Source organism: Populus euphratica, unplaced genomic scaffold (assembly GCF_000495115.2).
Source record: "Populus euphratica unplaced genomic scaffold, PopEup_1.0 scaffold29.1, whole genome shotgun sequence".
Classification (NCBI taxonomy): Eukaryota; Viridiplantae; Streptophyta; class Magnoliopsida; order Malpighiales; family Salicaceae; genus Populus; species Populus euphratica.
In genome coordinates this window covers 1258101-1280261 of record NW_011499888.1, presented here as the reverse complement: position 1 = coordinate 1280261, position 22161 = coordinate 1258101, and the positions used below count along the sequence as shown (strand labels likewise).

The 22161-nt window shown below is 35.0% G+C and overlaps 3 protein-coding genes and 1 long non-coding RNA gene across 9 annotated transcripts in view; 1 reads left to right on the top strand and 3 right to left on the bottom strand.

The window, feature by feature from the left end:
* Nucleotides 1–340: 340 nt before the first annotated feature.
* On the bottom strand, nucleotides 341–6643 carry LOC105130783 (patatin-like protein 6). 3 transcript variants are annotated; one of them, XM_011033452.1, is made up of 3 exons: nucleotides 4610–6642; nucleotides 2785–3102; nucleotides 341–932 (listed from the first exon to the last, which is right to left on the bottom strand). In XM_011033452.1, the coding sequence occupies exons 1-2, from the start codon at nucleotides 5738–5740 to the stop codon at nucleotides 2794–2796; spliced, it is 1440 nt and encodes a 479-aa protein (XP_011031754.1). In that variant the 5' UTR covers nucleotides 5741–6642; the 3' UTR covers nucleotides 341–932; nucleotides 2785–2793. The 3 variants fall into 3 exon arrangements, with proteins under 3 accessions (XP_011031754.1, XP_011031755.1, XP_011031752.1); XM_011033453.1 differs by lacking the exon at nucleotides 341–932 and having other exon boundaries at nucleotides 2520–2795; nucleotides 2829–3102; nucleotides 4610–6643; XM_011033450.1 differs by lacking the exon at nucleotides 341–932 and having other exon boundaries at nucleotides 2520–3102.
* Nucleotides 6644–11861: 5218 nt separating this feature from the next.
* On the top strand, nucleotides 11862–13122 carry LOC105130782 (uncharacterized). The gene is made up of 3 exons (XR_843312.1): nucleotides 11862–12180; nucleotides 12287–12821; nucleotides 12909–13122. It is a non-coding gene; the product is annotated as an uncharacterized LOC105130782 (long non-coding RNA).
* A 972-nt stretch (nucleotides 13123–14094) lies between these two features.
* On the bottom strand, nucleotides 14095–16694 carry LOC105130781 (V-type proton ATPase subunit G 1-like). Of its 4 annotated transcripts, none has more exons than XM_011033446.1 (4): nucleotides 16595–16694; nucleotides 15553–15663; nucleotides 14859–14959; nucleotides 14095–14439 (listed from the first exon to the last, which is right to left on the bottom strand). In XM_011033446.1, the coding sequence occupies exons 2-4, from the start codon at nucleotides 15638–15640 to the stop codon at nucleotides 14296–14298; spliced, it is 333 nt and encodes a 110-aa protein (XP_011031748.1). In that variant the 5' UTR covers nucleotides 15641–15663; nucleotides 16595–16694; the 3' UTR covers nucleotides 14095–14295. The 4 variants fall into 4 exon arrangements, with proteins under 4 accessions (XP_011031748.1, XP_011031749.1, XP_011031750.1 ...); XM_011033447.1 differs by having other exon boundaries at nucleotides 15553–15644; nucleotides 16594–16688; XM_011033448.1 differs by lacking the exon at nucleotides 16595–16694 and adding an exon at nucleotides 16544–16576.
* A 4295-nt stretch (nucleotides 16695–20989) lies between these two features.
* Nucleotides 20990–22161, bottom strand: part of LOC105130780 (protein disulfide isomerase-like 1-3) — a 3212-nt gene continuing 2040 nt past the window's right edge. Inside the window, exons 6-8 of the mRNA XM_011033445.1 lie at nucleotides 21685–21777; nucleotides 21449–21517; nucleotides 20990–21300 (exon numbers count right to left, since the gene is read on the bottom strand). Of these exons, the coding sequence (XP_011031747.1) occupies nucleotides 21175–21300; nucleotides 21449–21517; nucleotides 21685–21777 (288 nt within the window). The 3' untranslated portion in view covers nucleotides 20990–21174. The remainder of the gene's footprint in view (nucleotides 21301–21448; nucleotides 21518–21684; nucleotides 21778–22161) is intronic.

Sequence of the window (22161 nt, the reverse complement as noted above, 5' to 3'; positions counted from 1 at the left end):
AAATTCTTTTATAAAGGCAGAGGCAATCCAAGGCGTGCGCGTATGAAATATTCCATCTGAGAATTTTTCAATATCTAACCCGCCTACCATTATCCATCTAATAACCCACTAATCATTTGATAATAGCGAGGGGCCAAGCAAAAAGCTAATCAAAAGTAAAACGAAACGTCACCACCAACCAGTCGGAAATTCCCTTCCTCCAAACAATCATAACAGCACCAGAATCCTGTAATCAAGGATGAAAATTTCAAAAGAAAAGCAGCTTTTATGTGTATAAATTGACCTGTAAATCTCTCCATTCATGGAGATGTGGATGGTCCTTTTAAGGTAGATATTACTGTACGTACACAGTAATTTTTGTTTTAAAATATATTTAAATAATATCAATTTAGCAGGTTTGGTAGAATTACTCTCAAATCTGTTCTTCAACACTACAATCTATTGGAGGAAAAGAAAAGAAACGAAAAGAAATGATGAAAAGGGAGCAAAGGTCGGATAAGGAACTTTGGCTATGTATCAGGGGTTATATGACAGGGAGCCCATCATGCACCCCCACTCAAGTTCCCCAGAGAGATGAGCGATTCTAAATAAGAATGTAAGTAAATTAAAGAAGTAAAATATGCAAAGAGTCTTCCAGACATCAAAACCTGATAATTGGTTTGACCTTCAAAAGCTGAACTGGCATTATATCTGCGTTTTCTTCTCTGTTTCTTTTCTTTGCTGGTTCCTTACCGTGGTAGAAAAGTGGAGTGGACACCACCATGTCCATCACCTAGCAGGCAAAGTATCCCACTAAGATCTTCTACCCTTTCATGTTTCTCTTGTCCTTTTTCACACGATATCCTCTCCTTCTCTTGCTATCTTCACGGCTTTGAAAAGTAAAAGCTGCTACATCACTCTCTCTTTTTTGTTTCTTAAAATCTATTTCTCACCTGCATTTCAGAGCGTAAATTTACTATTAACAATAAATAAATCGTAAATGAACTGCAACAAATAAAAAGAGACCAAGAGGCACAAAGTTCAAAATTTCACAGCCCAATGCAACTCTTTTGACCGCGCCCCTACAAACATCTGGACAAAACAATGCAGCACTGAGGTTGAAAAGGAAAGGCAAAATGATCAACATGTGAATTCAAATTTGGAGCACATCACACTCTCTCTACTTGATTTCTAACGGCTAAACATGGATTAATAGGACTAATTTCTCTCTCTAATTGTTTTTTAATCCCTGTTACACTCACCTGGCAAGTTCTATAATATTGAAATCACACGATTAAACCCAGCGTGAATTTGAAGGGTAATTCTAACGTTATTGGTCCCCCGCATTGCACACAATTCATTCCATACGGTGGCATGGGGCTAAATTTAATGGTTGCTGGTAGGTACCAAAGAGAATTCATTTGAAGGAGAGTTCCCCTTATTTACGCAATAGAATAATAATGGTCTATAAAGTACTTGAATACTGGTCAAATACATGGATAGGCGCAGTAATATGCAGGCTGCAATATTAAATCAAACCACCAAGAAAAGTAATGAACTTTCCAACCAAGACTATTATACTATTGAGTTTGTTACTCTATTCAAATCCATTGAACGTGATGGGCATTGATATTACATCGATACTCAAAGCATAGATATTTTATTTTTCCTCTCTATTTTGAACTGAAATCAAACAAAAGGGAGAAGTCTAAAAGGTTTTGTCTTCATGATGTTGTAAGAAAAATCGAGACAAAAAATGTTCACCTCAGATGTTCTCAATGCAGCCCTTGAAACTTTAAATGAAATAATGCAATAGTTCCCCTCTCCACATCAGTCCAAGGACCCAATGACATTAGGGAACTTTGAAGGCAATAAAAAGATGTGACACCATAGCCAATATTTACAAGCAGGGTTCCTTTAGCATACGAATGACATTTGATTTATAGGCTAGAGTGTTGGGACGAGGACATAGAATTCAACTGTGTCCTAACCGTAAAGCAAACAATGATAAAAGAGAATTCTTTTTGGGGTACCATGGATATACCTTCAAGCACCCTCAATGATCTGGTTCATCTATAAATGACACAGAAGCAGGAACCGTGAGGTGGTGCCATAGAATGACCAAGATATCCCTAATCCATCACAAGAATCAGTGTCGGTCGACCGACAACAATTGAGAAGGGCTTGCCCACATCACCATTTTGCTTTTTTCTTACATCCCCTGACTTTTATCTTCAACAAAGACGATAACAACTGGTTGCTATGTGGCTGTTTGAGCTTTCGAATCAAACAACGAAAATGACAAGGTGAGCCCACGAATTCACTAAATGACAATTCTAGGCTATTACCTGCTGCTTTTTACGTCAATTTATTTAAGACAACCGAATTTGTACAAGACATGAGCTTTGGTTTAGGTTCCATGGGTCATGCACTGCAATAATGAGAGTGCATGAGCTAAATGTGATGGCTTAACTTAGTCCCCAGAGAGGAGTGTCCACTTTTGGGTCGGTGCAATTGGTTTAAATGGACAGAGACATTTTAAAGCTGGAAAAGCAAAATCAGATTTGAAGTAATGATCAAAAAACTGTAATACAAACTTTTCAAACTCGTAAATTCCCAAACCCCAGCAAGATTTCTGAAAGCCTGAGGTGAAAAATACTTGAACCCCTCTAACGTTTCCCTCTTGTATCATGAGTATCCCCGCTTGATCATTTACATTCAAAGTAGGGTTCAGTAAGATGCTTTGAGACAATAACATGTAAGGATACAGGGTTATCACACAGTAAATGGAAAGAAAGAGCTTACATTTTATTTTTAATGTTTGGTTTTGGTCTTGACATTGTTGAGAATAATCTTAGGCTGTTTCGGTGGAGCTTGCTTGAAAGCAACAGTGGGAGCAATTCTGCAGCTCCTCCTCTGATGCTCTAACACAAGCTGTTCAGCAAACCAATCAAGTTTCTCAAAATTGCTTTGCTCCCCGATCCTCTTGCCACCAAACAGCACAGATTCTACATTTTTCTGCTTCAACATTTCCTCTGCTATTCCAATCAGCATCTTTACATTGTTAGGACTAGGGTCTGTGTCCACATTAGGTCCACATCTTCCCAGATTGGACCCATTTGCCTGTCACGCCAGAGTTAATATGTTTAGCAGATTAAACACCTCTCATATTTAATAACACTGAATCATAATAATAATAAAAAAAACACTGAATCATAATAAATAATAAAGAGATCGGGACGCAGGTGTCAGATAATTTAATCCATAGAATTATTTGGAGAATTGTAATTAAATCATTGCTATTTTAATCCACCTGCTATAAGAAATTACCGAACCTTGGTGAACTAGCCAAACCACCCCCCAAAAAAGAATGGACCCAGTGACGTTGGCCACACAAATAATGAAGCTTGTACAACTGAGGGCATCCACTGCTCATTTTATATTCTATATATGCTTTAGCAGCATGATTAAAACCACATTAAGAGTAGCATTCTCAGCACATTTTAAGATAATAATAAAAAAAAATTATGAATTTCATTCCATATAAAAATAATTATCCACTAGAATGATGCAATAGTAGGTTTGCTGGAATGGTACCTAACAAAGTAAAATTGGAAAATAAATTGGTTTTGGTGCTGTACAATCCGAAGATTCTCCGCCGATTAAACATCAAAAAGAAAGAAGGGAAAAAAAAAAAAGCAGCCTGACTTGTCCTCCACACACACTCTATTATCAACTTTGTATCCACTTTATATAGCAAAAATTAAATACATGGACTGCCTAATAATTTTACTCTCTTCAAATTTCTTTCTTATCATAGGTGCCTAACACAAAGGCGGTGTAAGAATTCCAAAGCCACGGACCGTGTCCTTGCATCTGACAGCAAATAAAGCATGGCTACAAGTGATCCTCGTAATGAAAGCATAGCTAATTATGCCTCTAGCTAATTACTCTATATATATATATATATATCAAAATAAAATCATGAGTGATATTTCTGTAACCACTCATTGATACCACCCACTCTTGGGGAAAATCCAGTCTCCAGCCATTTCTATCAACAATTTATTGCAGAAAAAACACCAGTGACGCCACCGCCCCACCACAAAAGCCTCCCCCGCTGTCCCTTTTCTACCTTCTCTTCCATGCACAGAATTATTTTCATAAAAATGCAATTAAGACCAAGACTCACCACATTAAAGGACGTGGGTTAGCTAAACTACAGAGGAACCATGGTAACTTTAAAGTTAAACCAGATTTCCAGAACCCAACACCAAGAAATCCGAGTCTCGAGGTTGGCGATAGAAAGCAAGAAGACCAGTGGCAAACACACCCGTCGCCATGAGGTAGAGCCACTGAGGGGCTTGAATTTATGGTTTCCCGGGCATCCCTCCTACATGTCGGCTAAACAGAAGCCACTAGACAAAATGCAACACGGACCCCATTTACACTTGCAAACACCACATTTAATTGCATAAAAACCAAACCCAGCTAAATATGCACAAAAATTGTATATGAGTGTAAAAGACACAACTAGGTTAACCATTCCAGCCTGGCCACAACTGTCCTGTGCATTAAAATCAAGCAAACTAAAAACCATGTCCAAGTTGTGTAATACGAGATACCATACCTGAATTCTTACATAGTTACTGCTTCTACACTGACCAAATGCCATGGCCACTGCCTGGTCCACTGAATCAGCCGAACCATCACCTGAAATCCGAGCCATCGGTCGAGCCCACTGCTTGGCCCTCCAATTCTTAACCTGCTCATAATCATAGCTAACCTCAAGAATTTGACCGGTCCCTAATGATAACACCAGCAAATCCTCGACTCCTCTAACAAACGGAAACTCCTGCTTATTATGCAGCACGTGAGTTATGGCTGCCGCGGTCGGGTTGCTCATGGCTAAACCACCATCGACTGCCAAACATCTGGTCTGACCATCAACGGACCGCATTAAAACAGGGTCAAACAAGCCCGGTTCAGCTGATGTTGCCTGACAAACCTCCCAAATCCGGAAATCGAAACTGTCCGTTTCCAAGGCATCTGCTCTAGAAAACAAAAACGGCGCCGTACTGGAAAGATCATAACAAGGGATCAAAACCGGTTTTAAAGTATCTTTCAAAGTCAAATTCCGGCCCTTCTCAGTAAAAGTCTCTTTCATGGCCTTCTCTAAACCGGCTGTGGCAGCGGTCGTACCGGTTGAGCTCCCTTTGAAAAACCGCTTTAAAAACCCAACATTTCTGTTACCAGAAGTGAAAAATTTCTTACCCTGATCAGCTAAAAATTTCCAAGTCTCCTCAGCTTTCATAATCGGACGATTATGATCTTTGGTGCCAAAAAGCATAGCCGTGAAGATTCCACCAATTCCAGTTCCGGCTGCCACATCAAAATAATCAGCAATTCTGGCGTCAGGGTTACCTGATTTCAATTTCAAAGCGTTTTCGAGATAAGCCAATGCTTTGCCTGAAATAATCCCTTTTAGACTGCTACCACCATCAATAGACAATATGCAGATTTTCCCTCGTTGATTCTTGATTGCAGACAACCCGTTGCTGTTGTTTTCTGTGAGAAAAGAAGGATTTTGTGACTCGGGTTTTGCTTCGATTGTTGCAGGAGAGATCTGTTTAGGAACCCAGAGTTTCTGATCATCATAGCCGAAAAGAAATTTGCTTTCAAGAACCGAAAAGATTTCGTAGCTGAGTTTGTCAGTGTCGATGCTGGGTTCTTGCATTTCTGAAGATTGATTGTACTCCATAGAAAAAGAAAGAGAGAGAAGATAAAATGTAATTTGTGAAATTTCTTCTGATGGAATGAACGTCTTTCTTGCTTGTTTCTTGAACAATAATAAAATCTTTTTTTGATGCTAACGCTGCAGACACTCTGCTGCGGCTTCTTTTATCTTAATATGGCTATACAAAGAGTGCGTTGACGCCTAGATGAATTTGCAGACAAATTTGATCTTGCTGCTGAATAATTAAAACTTAATGAATTTAAGACAATAAACTTCCAAGAGAACAAGAAAATATGAAAAGAAGGCTCAACGAACCAATCCTTTCAAAGCAGCACCCCGCGTGTTGTATTTTGGCAATCTTTCATGATCAAGAAACTTAAAAGATTTTTTTTCTTTTCTTTTTTGTCACCAAGACCAGACTTTCACTTCAGTTCAGCCTTGTAAGTTGTAACCAATCATTCTTTACAAGAAAAGAAGTAAAAAAACAAAAAGAAAGGAAATGAAAAGAAACAAGAAACTCTCTCTTCGAAGGGAAAAAGAAAAACCTTTTGCCCAATCCCCAACTCTCTCTGTCACTCTTTATCTCTTCTTCCTCTCCCTGTGTGTGCTGTAGTTATCTTTTATCAGAGCACGCCAAAGCTGGAAGTAGTAGTATCTAGATTGATGCATAAAAAGATTAGCCAGCCACCAAAAAAACAAACAAACAGCTAGCTAGCTAACACGAAAAAACAAAACACAAAAGAAGCCAAAGAGAGGTGTTGGTGTTTATAGGAAGAGGAGCCAAGAACACAGCAGTTGCAGAGCATGTCTGTTTATGGGCTTTTAAAACCAGTTGAACATTTTTCAACGCGGTCACTCCTTCCCCCCGCTCTCTCTCTCTCATAATCTTTATAGTATGTGGCCACCTCACCTACATGAATAGGCAAGGCTTCTACTATTTTAATTTCATTGACCCGTTTGCATTCCTTTCTCTATCCTGTGATATTTTACTACTCTCGATGGTTTCTCTGTCACCGATGTAAAGAAATTAGCCGCCTGGTGATAAAGCGTAAATTCCTCGTTTTATTTTGATTCAAATCCCCCTCAGCCTGTATGGCAAGGTGTTTTAAAAATATTTAAAAAAAATTAAAATTTTATTTTATTTTAAATTAATATATTTTTAATTTTTTAAATCAATTTAATACAATAATCTCAAAAATAATTTTTTAAAAATAAATTTAATATAATGATCTTAAAAATAATTTTTTAAAAATAAAAAATATTATTGATATATTTTTTAAATAAAAAATACTTTAAAAAACAACAACAATCACACTTTTAAAATTTAAATAATAATAAATTCTCATAATTTTTTTAATGGGGAATTAAGTTTCCTCAATTGCTTTGGAGAATGATACTTAGAAATCCTTTCACGTCGTAGCTTTAATATTTTTTTTTAAATATATATTGTTAAAAAGAATACTAAATAAATGTTTTCTAACATTTTGATGCTGGAAATTGTGTCGAGATAAAAAGATGCTTAAATTCAATATCTCTACCGGATCAGTTCTCGACAAGGCATGACAGCCGCAGTTAAAACGAAGAAAACGGAGCGGAGCATTAACGGTTGTACAGATTGTACTTGAACGCTGCTTCATGTCTTCGCTCCTGATTGAATGATCTAGATTTTGCTCACACTGTTTCCCCGTGATCAACGGTCAAATGGATGACGAACAAAGACCGCTGCCTTGTACTTTTTTTTCTCTTTTCTAATCTCTCCTCCCGCCCGGATTGTCCTTGCACGTGGGGTAGGGGCCGGCGGAAGAACGGAGCCGCACAAAAACTTTATTTTTTATTAAAAATAATTTTTTATATATTTTTAAAATTATTTTGACACCCTAATTTCAAAAATAATTTTTAAAAATTAAAAAAATATTATTTAAACATAAAAAGTATTTTAAAAAGTAATCCTAAACCTATTTTTCTTCGCTAAAACATAAAAAATATTTTAAAAATAATCCTAAACCTATTTTTCTTCGCTAAACTAATTCTGTACGCTTCTATATAAAATACACACACAAGAAGACATTGTTTTTATGTTTGCTGTTACTTCTGTGACCTAGTAAACTTCTTTTTAATATATATGTATGTATATAAACTTTTCTATTCTTTATTCTATCATTTGATGGGGAGAGACTGCAAGAAATAATTTACCTAAAGTTATGGTACGGAAATAATTTGGTAAGATTTTATCCAAAATTTTTTTTAATTGTCTATACAAATTCTTGTTTCTTTTTTTATTTGCGGTGGAATGATATGTTTTTTTCCCCAATTAAGCAGACCAATTTTACGAGTCTTCGATGTACGAAATTAATTGGATTTGTTTTTTCCGCTCTGGTAATTGCCATGGTTAGATCGAGGGCCAAAAGGGGCACCATCAGGTCTACGTGCTGGAGGCCAACGTAGGTCACTGTTAGGTTATTGCCGGGGTATAGTTTAAGGTAAGGTGAGAGGAAGCAACAGCTTGGTCAACATTTGAGAATAGCGAATTTGAGGAGGTGGACTTGCAGTTGAGCAGATTTCAGCCCTGTTTTACTGCCGGAAAAATGGATCTAGCCCTACGTCCGATAGTGGTGAATAATTAGAATATTTTAAAAGACTTTTATCTCATATCATAAAAATATAATTTTTTTTGAATAGATAATATATATATATAGGCTTTTTATTTTATATTAAAAAAATAAAATATTTCTCTGGTGTTTATATAATAAATTTTAATATAAAATAATAACTTATTAGAAAATAATAATATTTGTTATGAACTTTAATTTTGAAAAAATAATCTCTTTTGGTTCGGTTGTTTTATTTCAAAAATTAAAACCCAGTCAAATAGTTTTAATTTTATTATTTTATATTAATAAAAATATATATATTATTTTTTGGAATTTTTTTGAATTTTTTGATAGATTTTGGTTTAATTCAATTTTTTTATTTAATTTGATTTGATTTATTTTCAATTAAATCAATTCGATTTGGTTAAATTTTTTTAGTTTCATGCTTATAAAATCAAAAATGAACCAAATCAAATATGTTTTAAAATATTATAATCAGTTTAATTTATTTTTTTATTGTTTTTTTTTTAATTTAATGAATTTGTCAGTTTTGTACTCATCCCTCATCAATAAAAATAAAATAAAATAAAGAGAACATATAGCGATAAAAAAAAAAAAAAAACATGTATAAATTGCTGTGAATAAGTAGAATATTTTAAAAGATTTTTATCTCATGTCATAAAAATATAATTTATTTTTTTATGAATATATAATATATATATATGCATAGAATTCTTATTTTATATTAAAAAATAAAATATTTATTCCAATGTTTATATAATAAATTTTGATATAAAATAATAACTTATCAGAAAAATAATAGTATTTTTTATGAACTTTGATATTGAAAAAATAATCTCCTTTTGGTTTGGTTGTTTTATATCAAAAATTAAAAATCAAAATTCAATAAAATAGTTTTAGTTTTATTATTTTATATTAAAAACAAAAAGGTTTGTTGTTTTTTGGGATTTTTTTGAATTTTTTTATGTATTTTGGTTTAATTTGATTTTTTTGTTCAATTTGATTAGATTTATTTTTAATTAAACCAATTCAGTTTGGTTAAAATTTTTTAGTTTAATTAAAAGCAAACCAAATCAAATATTTTTTAAAATATTCTAACTAGTTTAATTTCTTATTTTATTGTTTAGTTTTAGTTATTTTATTTTTATTTTTTTAATTTAATGAATTTATCGATTTTTTACTTATCTCTAATCAACTAAATAAAATAAAATAAAATAAAGAGAACATATATTTTTCTGCACTTTAAAAACCTTGTCGAGTGTTTCTTTTAAATTTTTATCTTACCATTTCTGTATCCTTTATTTAGAAGAAAAAACAAGTTGAATCCTGAACATTAATCCTGTGTCGAGAAAATATCATTAAAAACACTATCATCAGAGTCTCTCTCTCTCTCTCTCTGTTCTTTGTCATATTTTATCCACCATGAGTAACACGTTAGAAACTATCTCAAAGAGTTGACTACAACAGTGCACCTAAGGCTAATAGAAGTTGTACAATTCCCGATGACCGATTCCCGGCGGCGATTTAATAAGCTTCCCAGAATTATCCGTGTACGGTAGCGAATAACTTTTTCATGTAGCATTGTTATTGGATAACGGGAATGGATCATTATCTGTAGACAATAAAAACAAAAAATGGATATGCAAAAAATGTGTAGAATTATCGTGTCCTTGGTTTCAGGAAGGCTAGTCAATGGCCATGACCTATTCATCTGCATGAAATTAATTGAAACTGTCAAATACTCGTCTCACATCCTCAGAAGCACATCGACTACTCTTTCTGCTAGGGTTTTAATAGACTAAATAAAATACATTTCCATTTTCCTTTTTTCATGGCATTCCTATGTTCCGTTCATGTCAACTGGTCCTCGGGCAAGTTTTTTTGGGAGCCCATCAACTCGTCGTGCAGAAATTGACGCTGGGTTGGCATCGGATTGATGGAAACACCTCCATGTTATCCTGATCCACTAATCTACACAATTTCTTGATAACAAGAGACTGACGACAAGTCAATTGCATCATATCTTGTTCATTGTTTTGTAGATAATGAGAATATATAGATTTTTAATAATGATTTTGCAAATAAAAATCCCCCACTTGCTCAATTATACGCAAGCTCATTGGCAATCATGAAGCCGACCACTAGAAATATTCAATTGATACTTAATTTCTCCAAATTTAACAAGCTAGCTCCCAATGCTCCAATCCCGTCCATCCAATTATATATAAAACATCCCCTCTGCCCACGAAAACTTAGAGGGTCTCTCTCGATATCTCTCTAAAGCTGTTTTCTTAGCTGTTAATTTTCACTTTCATTAGCTTTGTCAATGCAATTAATGGACTCGGAAAGGGTTGTACTAGGAGAATCATCGGCACCAACACCGCCATCTTTCTCCACATTTCCTCTCATAGTATGATGCTAATCCATGAGATTAGAGATCTTTTTGCGAGCACTTAGTCCACTAATCACGGTGAACATCATATTAAGGCCCACTTAACTTCTTATAAAGCTTTCATCCGAGCTCACACGTAACCAAGACAATATATAATTTTTTGAGAATTTTTTTTATTGGACGTCTTTAACTTCCGATAGGCTCCAAATTCATTCCCATACTTAATGAATTATTGTTTCATCAACCTGCTTGTATATAATTTTTTCCAATGACCTTCATCAAATTTCTTGAAAAAAAAGAAAGAAAAAGGAATCACGACAAAACAAAAGCAGAGGGATAGATGGACGCGGAGAAGCAGGGTTGAATGCGTTATGGACATTTGGAGATGGGCTTGCACTGACCCGAAGCTTACAGGGGACAGCAAACACAATACGATGAAGTAAGCAAGAACTTCCTTGGCTTCTGTCCAATCACTCACGGTGGTCCTGTCACATTTCATCAAGTTGATTTCCCATACCTCCATAAGTCTACAGTCCTTATCACGTTTATCTCTTAACCCTTTCCCCTGTTCACGTTCCCGGGTCACAATCCAGCCTACTGGCTATGACTCATCTATTCTCTGTTTACTGGATCCTTTGCATATTAATTTCTTGGTGTCCAAATTAGGTCTTTGAATAATGGGCCTGTCTAATACGTGTCTTCAGAGGAAGCATGTTCACGGTTGACCATCCCATTTTCAACTATGGAATCAAACCGCTGATAATTCACTGTTAAACTTTTTTTTTTTTTAAAGTCTAACAATCCTTGTTGATAAGCTCCTTTTCAAATTTGTGGGCAAAAAAAGAATTAGTCAAAGTGGCAGTAACTAAGGTCGACTAAATTTGTTGTTGAATGGGCCCAATTTTATTTCTCCACTTAGGTACATCTGAAAATATGGTTTATAAGACACAGCATAGCACCCTGGCGTGGTCCAGAATATCCGTAGGTTACAGCGAGGATTCACGGGCCTTGAGCTGAGCTGTTGTTGCTAGAAAATTGGAAAAAGCTCTGAATAGTCCTTCTCAACGTGTCTCGTGGTGTTGTGCGAGCCCATTTATGGGCACCTTTCTTTCAGAAGGCGTATTGAACGGGTTCAGGAGAACAGTGCACGTTCTTGTAAAATGACATGCGAGGATACAGAAACCGCAAAGCACACTGTTTGAATTGCATTCTTGTACTCGGTTCAATGTTTTGCTGCTCAGTTATTTGACAAATCCATGGATCTTCTTTCTAACATGGTCCACTTTCAAGATATTTGGAGGGAGCTTGCATTCATGGTTCATTCATTTCCGTAGATCTTCTTTTTCTCTCTGTCACATGGATACACAGTGCATGCCTTCGTCTTCTTCCTTGTACTCCAAAGGGCACAAAAATGTCACAGTACAATTTACTTCAAGTACAGACTGTACAGTATATACGAAGTAGCTCCCTTCTCTTAATAGTCTTTCCTCTCGATTCTTTTTGAAACTTCTCTTTCAATTGATGCCAGTGATGCACTGATTTAACCATTGGATTCTTTCCTTCCAGCTGTGGTTATCTTTCTTGTGCCTGCAAATGGCAGCAAGAGCAAAGGAAAATTATAACTCGAAGGCCTTTAGTAACCACGGCAAAGAATCGCTGATGAAGTCAATCAATGGCCTACCGATTCTTCACTCCTATATTCACCTCGCTTATTTCTGTTGGTGGGACTCAAGCAACTGATCAATCCAATCAATGGCTTACTGTTTCCATGATATGTATACGATAATTATGTTATTGAAGTCATGTTTAGAAATGCAATAAAATGCTACGTTTATTTGGACAGCTCCTTCTGTTCCTCTTGGCAACACTGTATTACTTTCGCATAGTAACATGTTCCTAGGCAAGTTACTTCAATAAATACATAATTACACATGAATGCTGACAATTAGGGACTAATACACAGGATTACTACTAGCGATCGAGGTGATGGCAGTTGCGTTCGGAGGGTGGTCAGGATTGGAGGGAAGCAGTGACAGGGAAAAAGTCCCAGCTACAATTCCTGTGATGATTTTTGCTTTGGTGAATCATGATCCAGCACCTGGTAAAGAAAATTGCTCCAAAATATGTTTTTTTTTTTTTTTTTATCAACAGAACGCCTCCACGTTTACGATATTCAATATCCCTGCAGTTCTTTGTGCATATTTGGGTGGTGACCTCAAGCGTCTAAGGGCTTCAGTTTTGCTGGGTAGAATCGTTCCTTTGCTGGCATTGCTTGTTTGGGATGCAATTGCACTTGGCCCTTCTGATCAGGCTGGTCACGTTATCGATCCAGTTTAATAATTGCTGACGAGGTAACTTAGACTCTGCGTATTCTATTAACTGTAGAGATGCCCATCAAATTTCTAGTTACGTAGCTCATAAATTAACTGGAAGATGATTAAATTCCTCTATATTGTATGGTGTTTTTTTTATTAATATAAATGTCCAATTAGTTGTATATATTTCAATTAATTTTATAGATTTTAAAATTAATAATTATATAAATTTTTAATTATCCTGAGATTTATAAAATTTAAATTAATAATTTTTAAAAAATAAATTTAAAATTTAATCAATTAAATTATATCCTTTAAAGTTTGATGTGTGATTCTATTTTTTTTTTAGATTAATGTGGGTGTTCGGGCTAGTTTGCGCGCATTACGACTAATTCCACGGGCCCTGAAGTTAAAGATCATGTAAGCCTCTAGTGGTTATCATATGAGCAATCAAGGACTCGAACTTGAAACCACAGAGGGAACAAACTCTTTAGTCCTAAATTCTTACCACTTAACCACTATCTAGATGGTTTGATGTGTGATTTTTTTGCGCCGCTGAGAGATGGAGGTCGGTCCAAGATCCATATTGCTGGCCAATCATACCAAGCTAAAATTTAAGTTAAAAATAACTCATAGCTGCTTCAAGAGAAAGTTAATATAATTTACCTTTTCTCGTTTTCTTTTTTTTTTTCCTCTGTTACCATCACTTTCTCCTACAATATCAAGGATTTTCGATTTTAATCTTAAGTTTTACTTTATGAAAAATTGAAGAAAGAAGTAAATATCCTTCCTTTAATATATTTCTAAATAAAAAACACTTTTTAAATACAAGTAAGTAATAGATATTCTCATTTCTGCCAGCAGTTCTGCACTGTTCTGCCCTTTCAGACAGCCTCAAAAGGTCGACAAAAAAATTATATTGTGCAAACACACTACTATATCAACATCCAGATCTTAGCAGACAGAACCAGTGAGACTGAAACAAATCGCCACAAAACCACATCGATTTGAAAATTAAGAATTTAATTGTTCCAAGATAAAAAAGTTTTCCAGGACGGGTGATAAGAACAGGGATAATTTATTTCTTTGGCGATTTACTCAAAAAAATTATTGCAAAGGAACATAATCAATCAGTCATAAACATATTAGACAGCAGAATACAAGCATTCTCAACAAGCTGGAATTCCAACCCTTAAGTTTAAAAAGTACACGCAAAATACAGTATTTGAACACATCTAGCCTCGCAGACCAAGGAGGATCCTAGTTTTTCACTGTTGTCACATGCTTCAAAAGCATCTGTACAACATCATGGGAGATCCTTGAGGATTCTGTCTTCAGGTGACCGATCTTTGCCTCAGTTTCATGCTCCAATCGCTTCACATTAGCACCAGAGTCCCCGCTGCTCTGTATGATGTTCACACGAGTAGGTTCAAGTCAGCTTTTGAATAACATAACAACATAGCTCCAAGTAGCTAATGGGTTGATCCGAGTTTCATTTAAGTATAGGAGCGACAATGACCAAATATGGCCAACTCTGTAGAATGACTGAAATGAAATTCAAGAAAAGAAGAGGGCCGGTACAGGATATGCAGTGCTGGAGAAGTGTCATACGATGCTATGAATGCAATATAGATTCATCATCACACACGCACAAGTAGAAAAAGTGACTGGCAAATTACTTAATACTTCCATTTCCACATTCATAAGCTTAAGTAGGAATCACTGTAAGGATTGAAGTTAGCAGCTAATATTTGAGATTGCAAGTGGATTTAACATGTTCTCATATCAACGGTTTAATAAGAGTCTTTCATTTGTGTTCTAACCTCAGTAAGCTTCCTCTGAAATTCAGCTTCCATGTGAGCACGAAATTCAGCAATTTCCTTGTCAGCCTCTTCTTTGGCTTGTCTCAATCTAGCCATTTTTGCTGGAGAAAAAGAAACAGAAGCATGTAACAATCAAGATCTGCACCAATGCAGTGACTGCTTGCATCATAAATGCAATTAGCAAAGCGTGAAAGTTTCTTCCAAGTTGTAAAACTTGAGTGTTACTGTATCATAACTGAAAACAAATAGCTAGGCTTCAATTTAAATTTTGAGTGGCAGCTCAAATTTTAAATTTTCCTTTAAACCATGTTATGCACATCTAAGTTGTGGTAGGCCACAGGAAACATGCAAAAAAAATGGAAGCCCAACCTCTAATTGTTTGGTTGGAAGGCAAGAAAAGGAAAAGGAAAGAATGAAAGGTAAGAAAGAAGAAAGACATGCCTTCCTCCCAATTTTAAAAGGATTGAAAATATGACTCTAGATAAAGAAGCGGATCCCTCTCTTCCTTGATCGGGGATATAATTCTTAAATGAAATGAGAACCTCATCATTTCCATTCCCTCCTGCTACTCATCTGTCCTACTCCCCCTTTACCCACACAAATAGAATATGCATGCAAAGTGATGGCAAGTATATATAGAAAAAACAAGGGCAGCGCTTCAATTATTCAAAGCACAGAGGGAAGAAGTGATTACCATTTCTGGCAGTATTGACAATATGCTGAGCTTCTTGCTCCGCAGCAAGCAAGAGTTGAATTCCATTCTGACCCCTGTTGGCCTCCATGCTGAGCTTCTTCCAATGTTATACTGAAATAAAAAGGCGATGAATGCACCTAAAATCAGCACCTGAAGATGCTCCTTCTATTAAGTTATCAAGTGGCCTCGAATCTTCGAGTAACAAAACAAATTTTGATTTGCATTTAGACCCCATCAAAATAAACAAATACGGTAGACAAATATAAGGCCCGACAAGTAAAAAGTATTACAAATCCACAATCATATACAAAATAAGCAAATTGCTATAAATGGATTTTTTTAAAAGCAAAACGACAGCATTTTCTACGGGAAAAAAAAAATCATAATTTTTTTTTCAGGGGTTTTTAAAGCAAAACGACAGCATTTTCTACAAAAATAAAAATAAAAAAAATCATAATTTTTTTTTCAGGGGTCATAATCCTCGAGAAGATCAATAAGTACCGCAAAATCTAACCATCCTATAACTATCAGCTCTATAGATTGCAACCAATGCTCAAACTCCAAAATTCCCAGATTCCAATCACTACTACCCCTTTCAGAAAAAAACTCCTATCTGATTCACAAATCTCACTGATCGGATCCAACACATTCCCTACCCTTAACAATCAAGATCCGCACAAGTGACTGGATTCAATCTCAACTACAAAGAGTAAACTAGATGCACTAGCAAACACGCCAACTCAAACAAACAAGACCATAAGAACCCATTAAAAAATTTCACCTAAGAAACCATCTCAAAGATTTTAGATTTATCACTGAAGTTCCCTATTTTTTTTTACTGTTCAAAAAAATTAGATCAAGAAAAATTTGGCGACCCATAACAGTAAAAGATCCAAGCAAACGGTGCAGTGCGATCTGAGAATCTATGCAGAGGCGCAACCAAAGGAGTAGCAGGAAATCTAGACACGTGAACGAGCAAGAGAGAGAGAACCTGAGGAATCGGCGCTTGCTGTTAGGAGCAAGAGAGAGAGAGAGGGAGAACCTGAGGAATCGGCGCTTGCTGTTTTTCTTTCTGCCCGAGAGATTTTCTAAGAGAAGTAGAAAGAAAACTTATTAGAGCCCAACAAATTATTTGGGTCCTTATTATATTATCTAAAGCTGTCTCTTGAAATTACAAATTTAGTCCTGTGAAGCCCGTTATTGACTGACAAGGACCATTTTAAAAAAAAAAGTTTCTACCCTCACAAAAACAATAAAATAAAATAAAAGTTTTTGATCTAAAAAACAAAAATTCCAAAAAAAGAAAATGTTTATATTTCACGAAGATCAATTTCTAGATCTCCTGTGACTTTTTTTTCCACTTTGTAATCGTGGCGCGAGATGAGATTTTCTTAAATAAAACAATTTTTAAAAGTGAAAATATAGATTTGTAAAATCAAATTCCAAAGAACAACAATTCATCTCTCATCTATCCATAGAGCCTGCTAGGTAAAATAAAAAATAAAAAAATAAAATTATTATTTTTTAAAAAATATATCCTGATTTTCAACCGAGGCCGGGTTATTTGATGAAAATAAAAATAAAAATCAAAGGTTTCATGAACTAAAAATAACTTTTACAATTTATTTTTATAGCAGCCTACTCTTTTTCTCCACTCAAAAAAATTTATACCCGTTAAACATATATATTATTGAGCTTAATAGATGAATTTTTACTAAATTTTCATGAGTTAACGGAAATATTGTTCTATCGAAGTTTTCAATTGTATATTACATTAGATTGCTCTTTTTCTCCACTCAAAAAAATTTATGCCCGTTAAACATATATATTGTTGAGCTTAGTAGATGATTTTTTACTAAATTTTCCTGAGTTAACGGAAATATTGTTCTATAGAAGTTTTCAATTGTATATTACATTAGATTAATTCTTTTTAATTTTTTTTGAAAATTCAAGTCCGCATAAGCCAATGATTAATTAAATAAGTTAACATGTCCGGCCAAATTAAGTTTTTAAATATTTACTTTTTAGATACAATATTTTTAATTTAATCATTATCTAAAATTATAAATTAAAAAAATTAATATAAATTATTTTTTTTAATTACATCCTTTAAAGTTATTTATTTTTAAAAATAAATTTTGTTATTATCTCTATTTTTTTTTTTCAATCAAGTTATCTTTATTTTATGATATAAGTGGAAGGTTTATCCGAATGATCTATATTTTTTTGAAAGTTGTTATTATTTTTTTTTAAAAAAATTAAACTTTGTTAATACATGTGTGTGTGTTTTTTTTTATTGGATTGTCATGAAAAATGTTTTCATAGTACTAGTTGCTGATTTTAACAATTTTATTTGATTTTTTTAATATGTTTTTATTGATTTTTTTTAGTTTCGTCTTTCTACAATTTAATTCTCATGATTTGAAAATTATTAGTTTTTTTAGTTTTTTTTATTATATCAGGTCATTGATTTTTTTTTTTGTATTTTGAAATTCAATGACAACATTTTAACATTGTTTTTTTTTTTTACTATAAATAAATTAGCACAACCCATGACAAAGCGCATGCATCAATCTAGTGCAAGCTATTTTTCATCCTATACCCAATTGTGTTTTTTTTTTTTTTTTTGTGTGTGTGGCCCTTCATCAGCATGCTACCAATTTCACTAAGGAAATGTTGCTTGAGCACAACAAATAATTTTTTTGATTATATCTTGGAATTGAAGGAAATTTCTGTAATTGATAAAACTAAATCAATAATTACAATACAACAATCTCATTCCCATTGCATGATAAAATCAGCCTAGGTGGTTTTAAAAATTGCAAAATCTGTAACCACCTACTACTAGCTGCTGTATCCATCCTGTCAAAACTAGTATGATTAACAATCCAAGTGGAAGGAGGTCGGAGAAAAAGCTCGTAATCTAGGCTGAGAGAGAAAGCCTCTGACATAAGCTTTACAAGTAGCTTTGATTTCTTCCCTTCTTAATCCCAGTTAAAGTTTCCAAACATGCTATAAGCTCTCTCCTTCTCGCTAAGTTTTGATTTTGCCATGTTAAGCTGTTCTGTAAGATCCTTCTTCTCCTCTTCCCACCTTTGCCGATCTTCATCACATTTAGCTTTTACTTCCTTCAGTTCATCTTCATCAACCTACCCATAAAAACAAGAAAACCATTTAACCACAGTACATAAAAAAAAAAAAAAATGGTCTCCGGAAATACACAAATGGGCATCTCATGCAAAACCAATCGACAATTATCAGGCTTAAAGAAATTTTGTGATCCTAAGAATTATACTAACAAACGAAGGTTAAAGAGCTTAAGCTCCTAAACTTTTCACAAACGATGGGCAAAAAACATCAACATTAGTAAATAAAGATTCGTTATTTGACTGTTTTAACAAGTAGAAGCAATGTCTAGGCTTAGTTTCTTCCAAATGAATGAGTTGGGTTTGATTGCAAGAAGTGTTGACATGCATTCATATATGCTTTTCACAAAAATCTGAAAGACAATGCCCGAGGTGATTGAGACCATTACCTTGTTCATGCTGTCAGCCTGATCAAGATTTTGACCGAGACTCTTCCTCTTTATTGAATCCCACATGCAAGAAAACAAAAATGTATGGTTTGCACAAACAGCAATGGCAATTAACCCACCAGCAAAAAAAGTGTCTAATGATACAGGATATCTTAAAAGTACTTGAATCAGAAGACCAGCATAAGCTACATAGCCCGTCCATATAGCAATGGTCCCTGAGCATCTTCTCTCCAAATGAGGGTAATTTGTAATAGGCTCCTCACATAATTTATTTGTGATGGACACAACAATGTGGCATAGTTGCTTGCTAATTTCCATCAATTTGCGTGCGGTAGTGATAGGCAGACTGCTATTGCTACTGTGATCCTGAGTCAACAGAACAATCGCTGCTATCGAAAGTAATATCACCCCAATGTAAGAAAAGATTTGTTGTAGAATGAGAAGAATCGTATAGAAAAGCAAAGCGCCGCCAAGAAGGATTGTTATCTCCATGGAAAGAACAACAGCCTCCCTGCAGACTTCAGGGGTTCTTAACCTAAATGGTGGCACCGCCATTGCGATTGGATCAATTGTTAGGCTTTAAGAGAGATCTAGCGGTGGGTGATGAAATGACATTCAATGGAAATGTTCATCTGTAGGCGGTGAAAAATGATCTCACTGTAGCATTGTTTTCTAATCTGACAGAAATTGCAGCAATATAGGAAATTAATGAAAAAAGAACACTCTTGATTTGGTGGTGAGTCCTATGATTCATCCAAGGACTACACCTGTTTACTTTGGCTAATAATAAAGTCTGAATTTACTAAATATATCAGATTAATTATAGTCAAATGATGTGGCAGGTTGCTACATAGCAAGCTAATCTGTCCATGCAATATCAGGCATGGACCTTTAGGCATGCTAGCTTGCAGAATTTTTGGCAAGAATGTCTTGTTCGGTTCTATAATCTCTCACGACTAACAATAAAAATGGCATACTAACTGTAAATAAAAATATTCATTGGTAAGAAAGGATGTTGTGCACTCTAAATTTCTCTACAAAACCAAAATTCATCAAGCTCAACAAGAAATCCACAAAATGGCAGAACTTCGGAGACTCATGGAGCTGGTCTTCTTGATGGATTTCCAAATCGATAGAGCGACGTTTCTCGTGCATCATAGCACAAGCAGTATCCGGCCAGCCCCTAATAGTGTTCTGGTGACTATTCCTGCCTTCTGCCCCCCACTGAGTCCACCTGAATTTTGCTGTCAGATGTCAGGAGAAGCTTGTGAAGCAGGCGCCGGCTGAGGGGTGGCAAAATCTGCGAGGAGAAGAATAGAGCAGTTTCAATTGGATTGCCATGAGAACTGAAAACTGGAAAGCTGACATGAGTTCAAGTGATGAGCATGATAGGGTATATTTATATGTGCAGAAAGTTGAAAATGGTTCAAGAGGACGTTTTTGCATGGAAGTTTCAAAATGAAAAATAAACAAGTACAATGTTGGCATTGAGGAAACAGATAGGGAAGAACAAAACAGGTATGATCATTGCATTTATCAGCTAAACAAACTAAAATAGAAACTTTAGATTTGCCGGCATGCATTTAACCTGGCCCAAGGCCTGATCATAGGTTGGGAGTGTTATCCCGGTCAATTAAAAAGACATGCTGATTTGAAATTTTTTTAACAAGGTCTCCAAGTTAGCAGGTCAACTTTCACCCTTTGTTTGAAACGGACTTGGCCCAGGTTTTGAGTCACTCACCAAACCAGGTTTAATAACCCTGCTTCCAGCAGAGAATGACCACTTTGATAAAGATTCTTATTATTCATTTCATTCTTATTATTTTTTATTTTAGAACCGGGAATTCAATGGAGGGTATCCTTTTGCGGCTCCCCTAAATTGCCAAAATTTTATACAACCAATACATCAACAGCCTGTTCACAATATATAAATTTCATTTCTGGTTTACTTGTCTCCAAAATGAATAATAACGCGATACAAATTATACCTTGAGTATCACTGCAAGATTATTCTCACGAGAGGAGCATCATTCTACTTGAAGGCAATTCCATACAAGTTATTGCTTGCAATTCAGTCTTAGCTATATTTAGTATACACGTGAAAACACAGACGGACTGGATTGATGAGAATCTGACGGAAGTCGAAGAGCTGACTTTGAAATTCGAACTGAATGGATTGAAAGATTATCTTCCAGAAACTCTTCAGCAAATGACTGCACCACAATATAGAAGATGTATCCAAGATCATACAAAGTGTACAGGAAAAACATATTAAGAAGTAGAGTGGTGATCCTTCCTGTCCTGTTTAGATGTTCAGTTAAAAATTATTAAGAAAAAATCCAGTAAACGCAACTCAAGTACCTTAATACCATCAAAGGTCATTTCACCATGATATAGATACTTGTAACCATTAGCCATGTAAGCTACAACCTGCACATCCAGGAATTTTTAAAATATTTTGATTAAGGCTTAGCACACCACAACTCATTAGTTACAGGAAAAAAAAGCTTGGAAGAAATGGCACAGATAATTTTTAATTTTTTTCCTGTTCTTTTTCTGTTTTCGAGAAAAAGAGGTGCGGGTATAGGGGTACTTACTCTTGGCGAACCTTCAGGCACTCCAAATTGAAAAGCAAGGTTTGCTCCAAGTCCCAAATTTGTACCATCAGTCTCCACATAGACAAATACAAGCTACATGAAACGCAGCAAAGAACCAAAGACATATCATGTTGGTGAAATATAATTGAGAAAACTTGGAATCAATGTGGATTTTAAGAGGAAAAAAACCTCTATCTTTAAAGTAACATATGTCTTGGAATTAATAACCATGACTTCACTTGGGTTCTTTTCCTTCTTTCCTTAGATTCTTGTATTATAATCTACACTTAACATTCACAACCAACAATTAACTATTTGATATATTTAATTTATGATTCGTTGTTGTTAATTTTCCAACATGTGAATGATAGGATTTTTAATGTCATCTGACTACTCCAATTGAGATTTGGAACATTTGACACAAACCAAGCCATGGCAGTTTATCCAATCTTCCAGTTATGCAGGAAAAACCTTCAT

Coding starts and splice junctions, on each gene's coding strand:
- LOC105130783 (XM_011033452.1), bottom strand. CDS start 5,740: ATGGAGTACAATCAATCTTCAGAAATGCAAGAACCCAGCATCGACACT. Junction 3,103..4,609: donor GTAACTATGTAAGAATTCAG/GTATGGTATCTC, acceptor CTGGCGTGACAG/GCAAATGGGTCCAATCTGGG.
- LOC105130781 (XM_011033446.1), bottom strand. CDS start 15,640: ATGGAGGCCAACAGGGGTCAGAATGGAATTCAACTCTTGCTTGCTGCG. Junction 14,960..15,552: donor TGTCAATACTGCCAGAAATG/GTAATCACTTCT, acceptor CTTTTTCTCCAG/CAAAAATGGCTAGATTGAGA. Junction 14,440..14,858: donor TTCAGAGGAAGCTTACTGAG/GTTAGAACACAA, acceptor AACATCATACAG/AGCAGCGGGGACTCTGGTGC.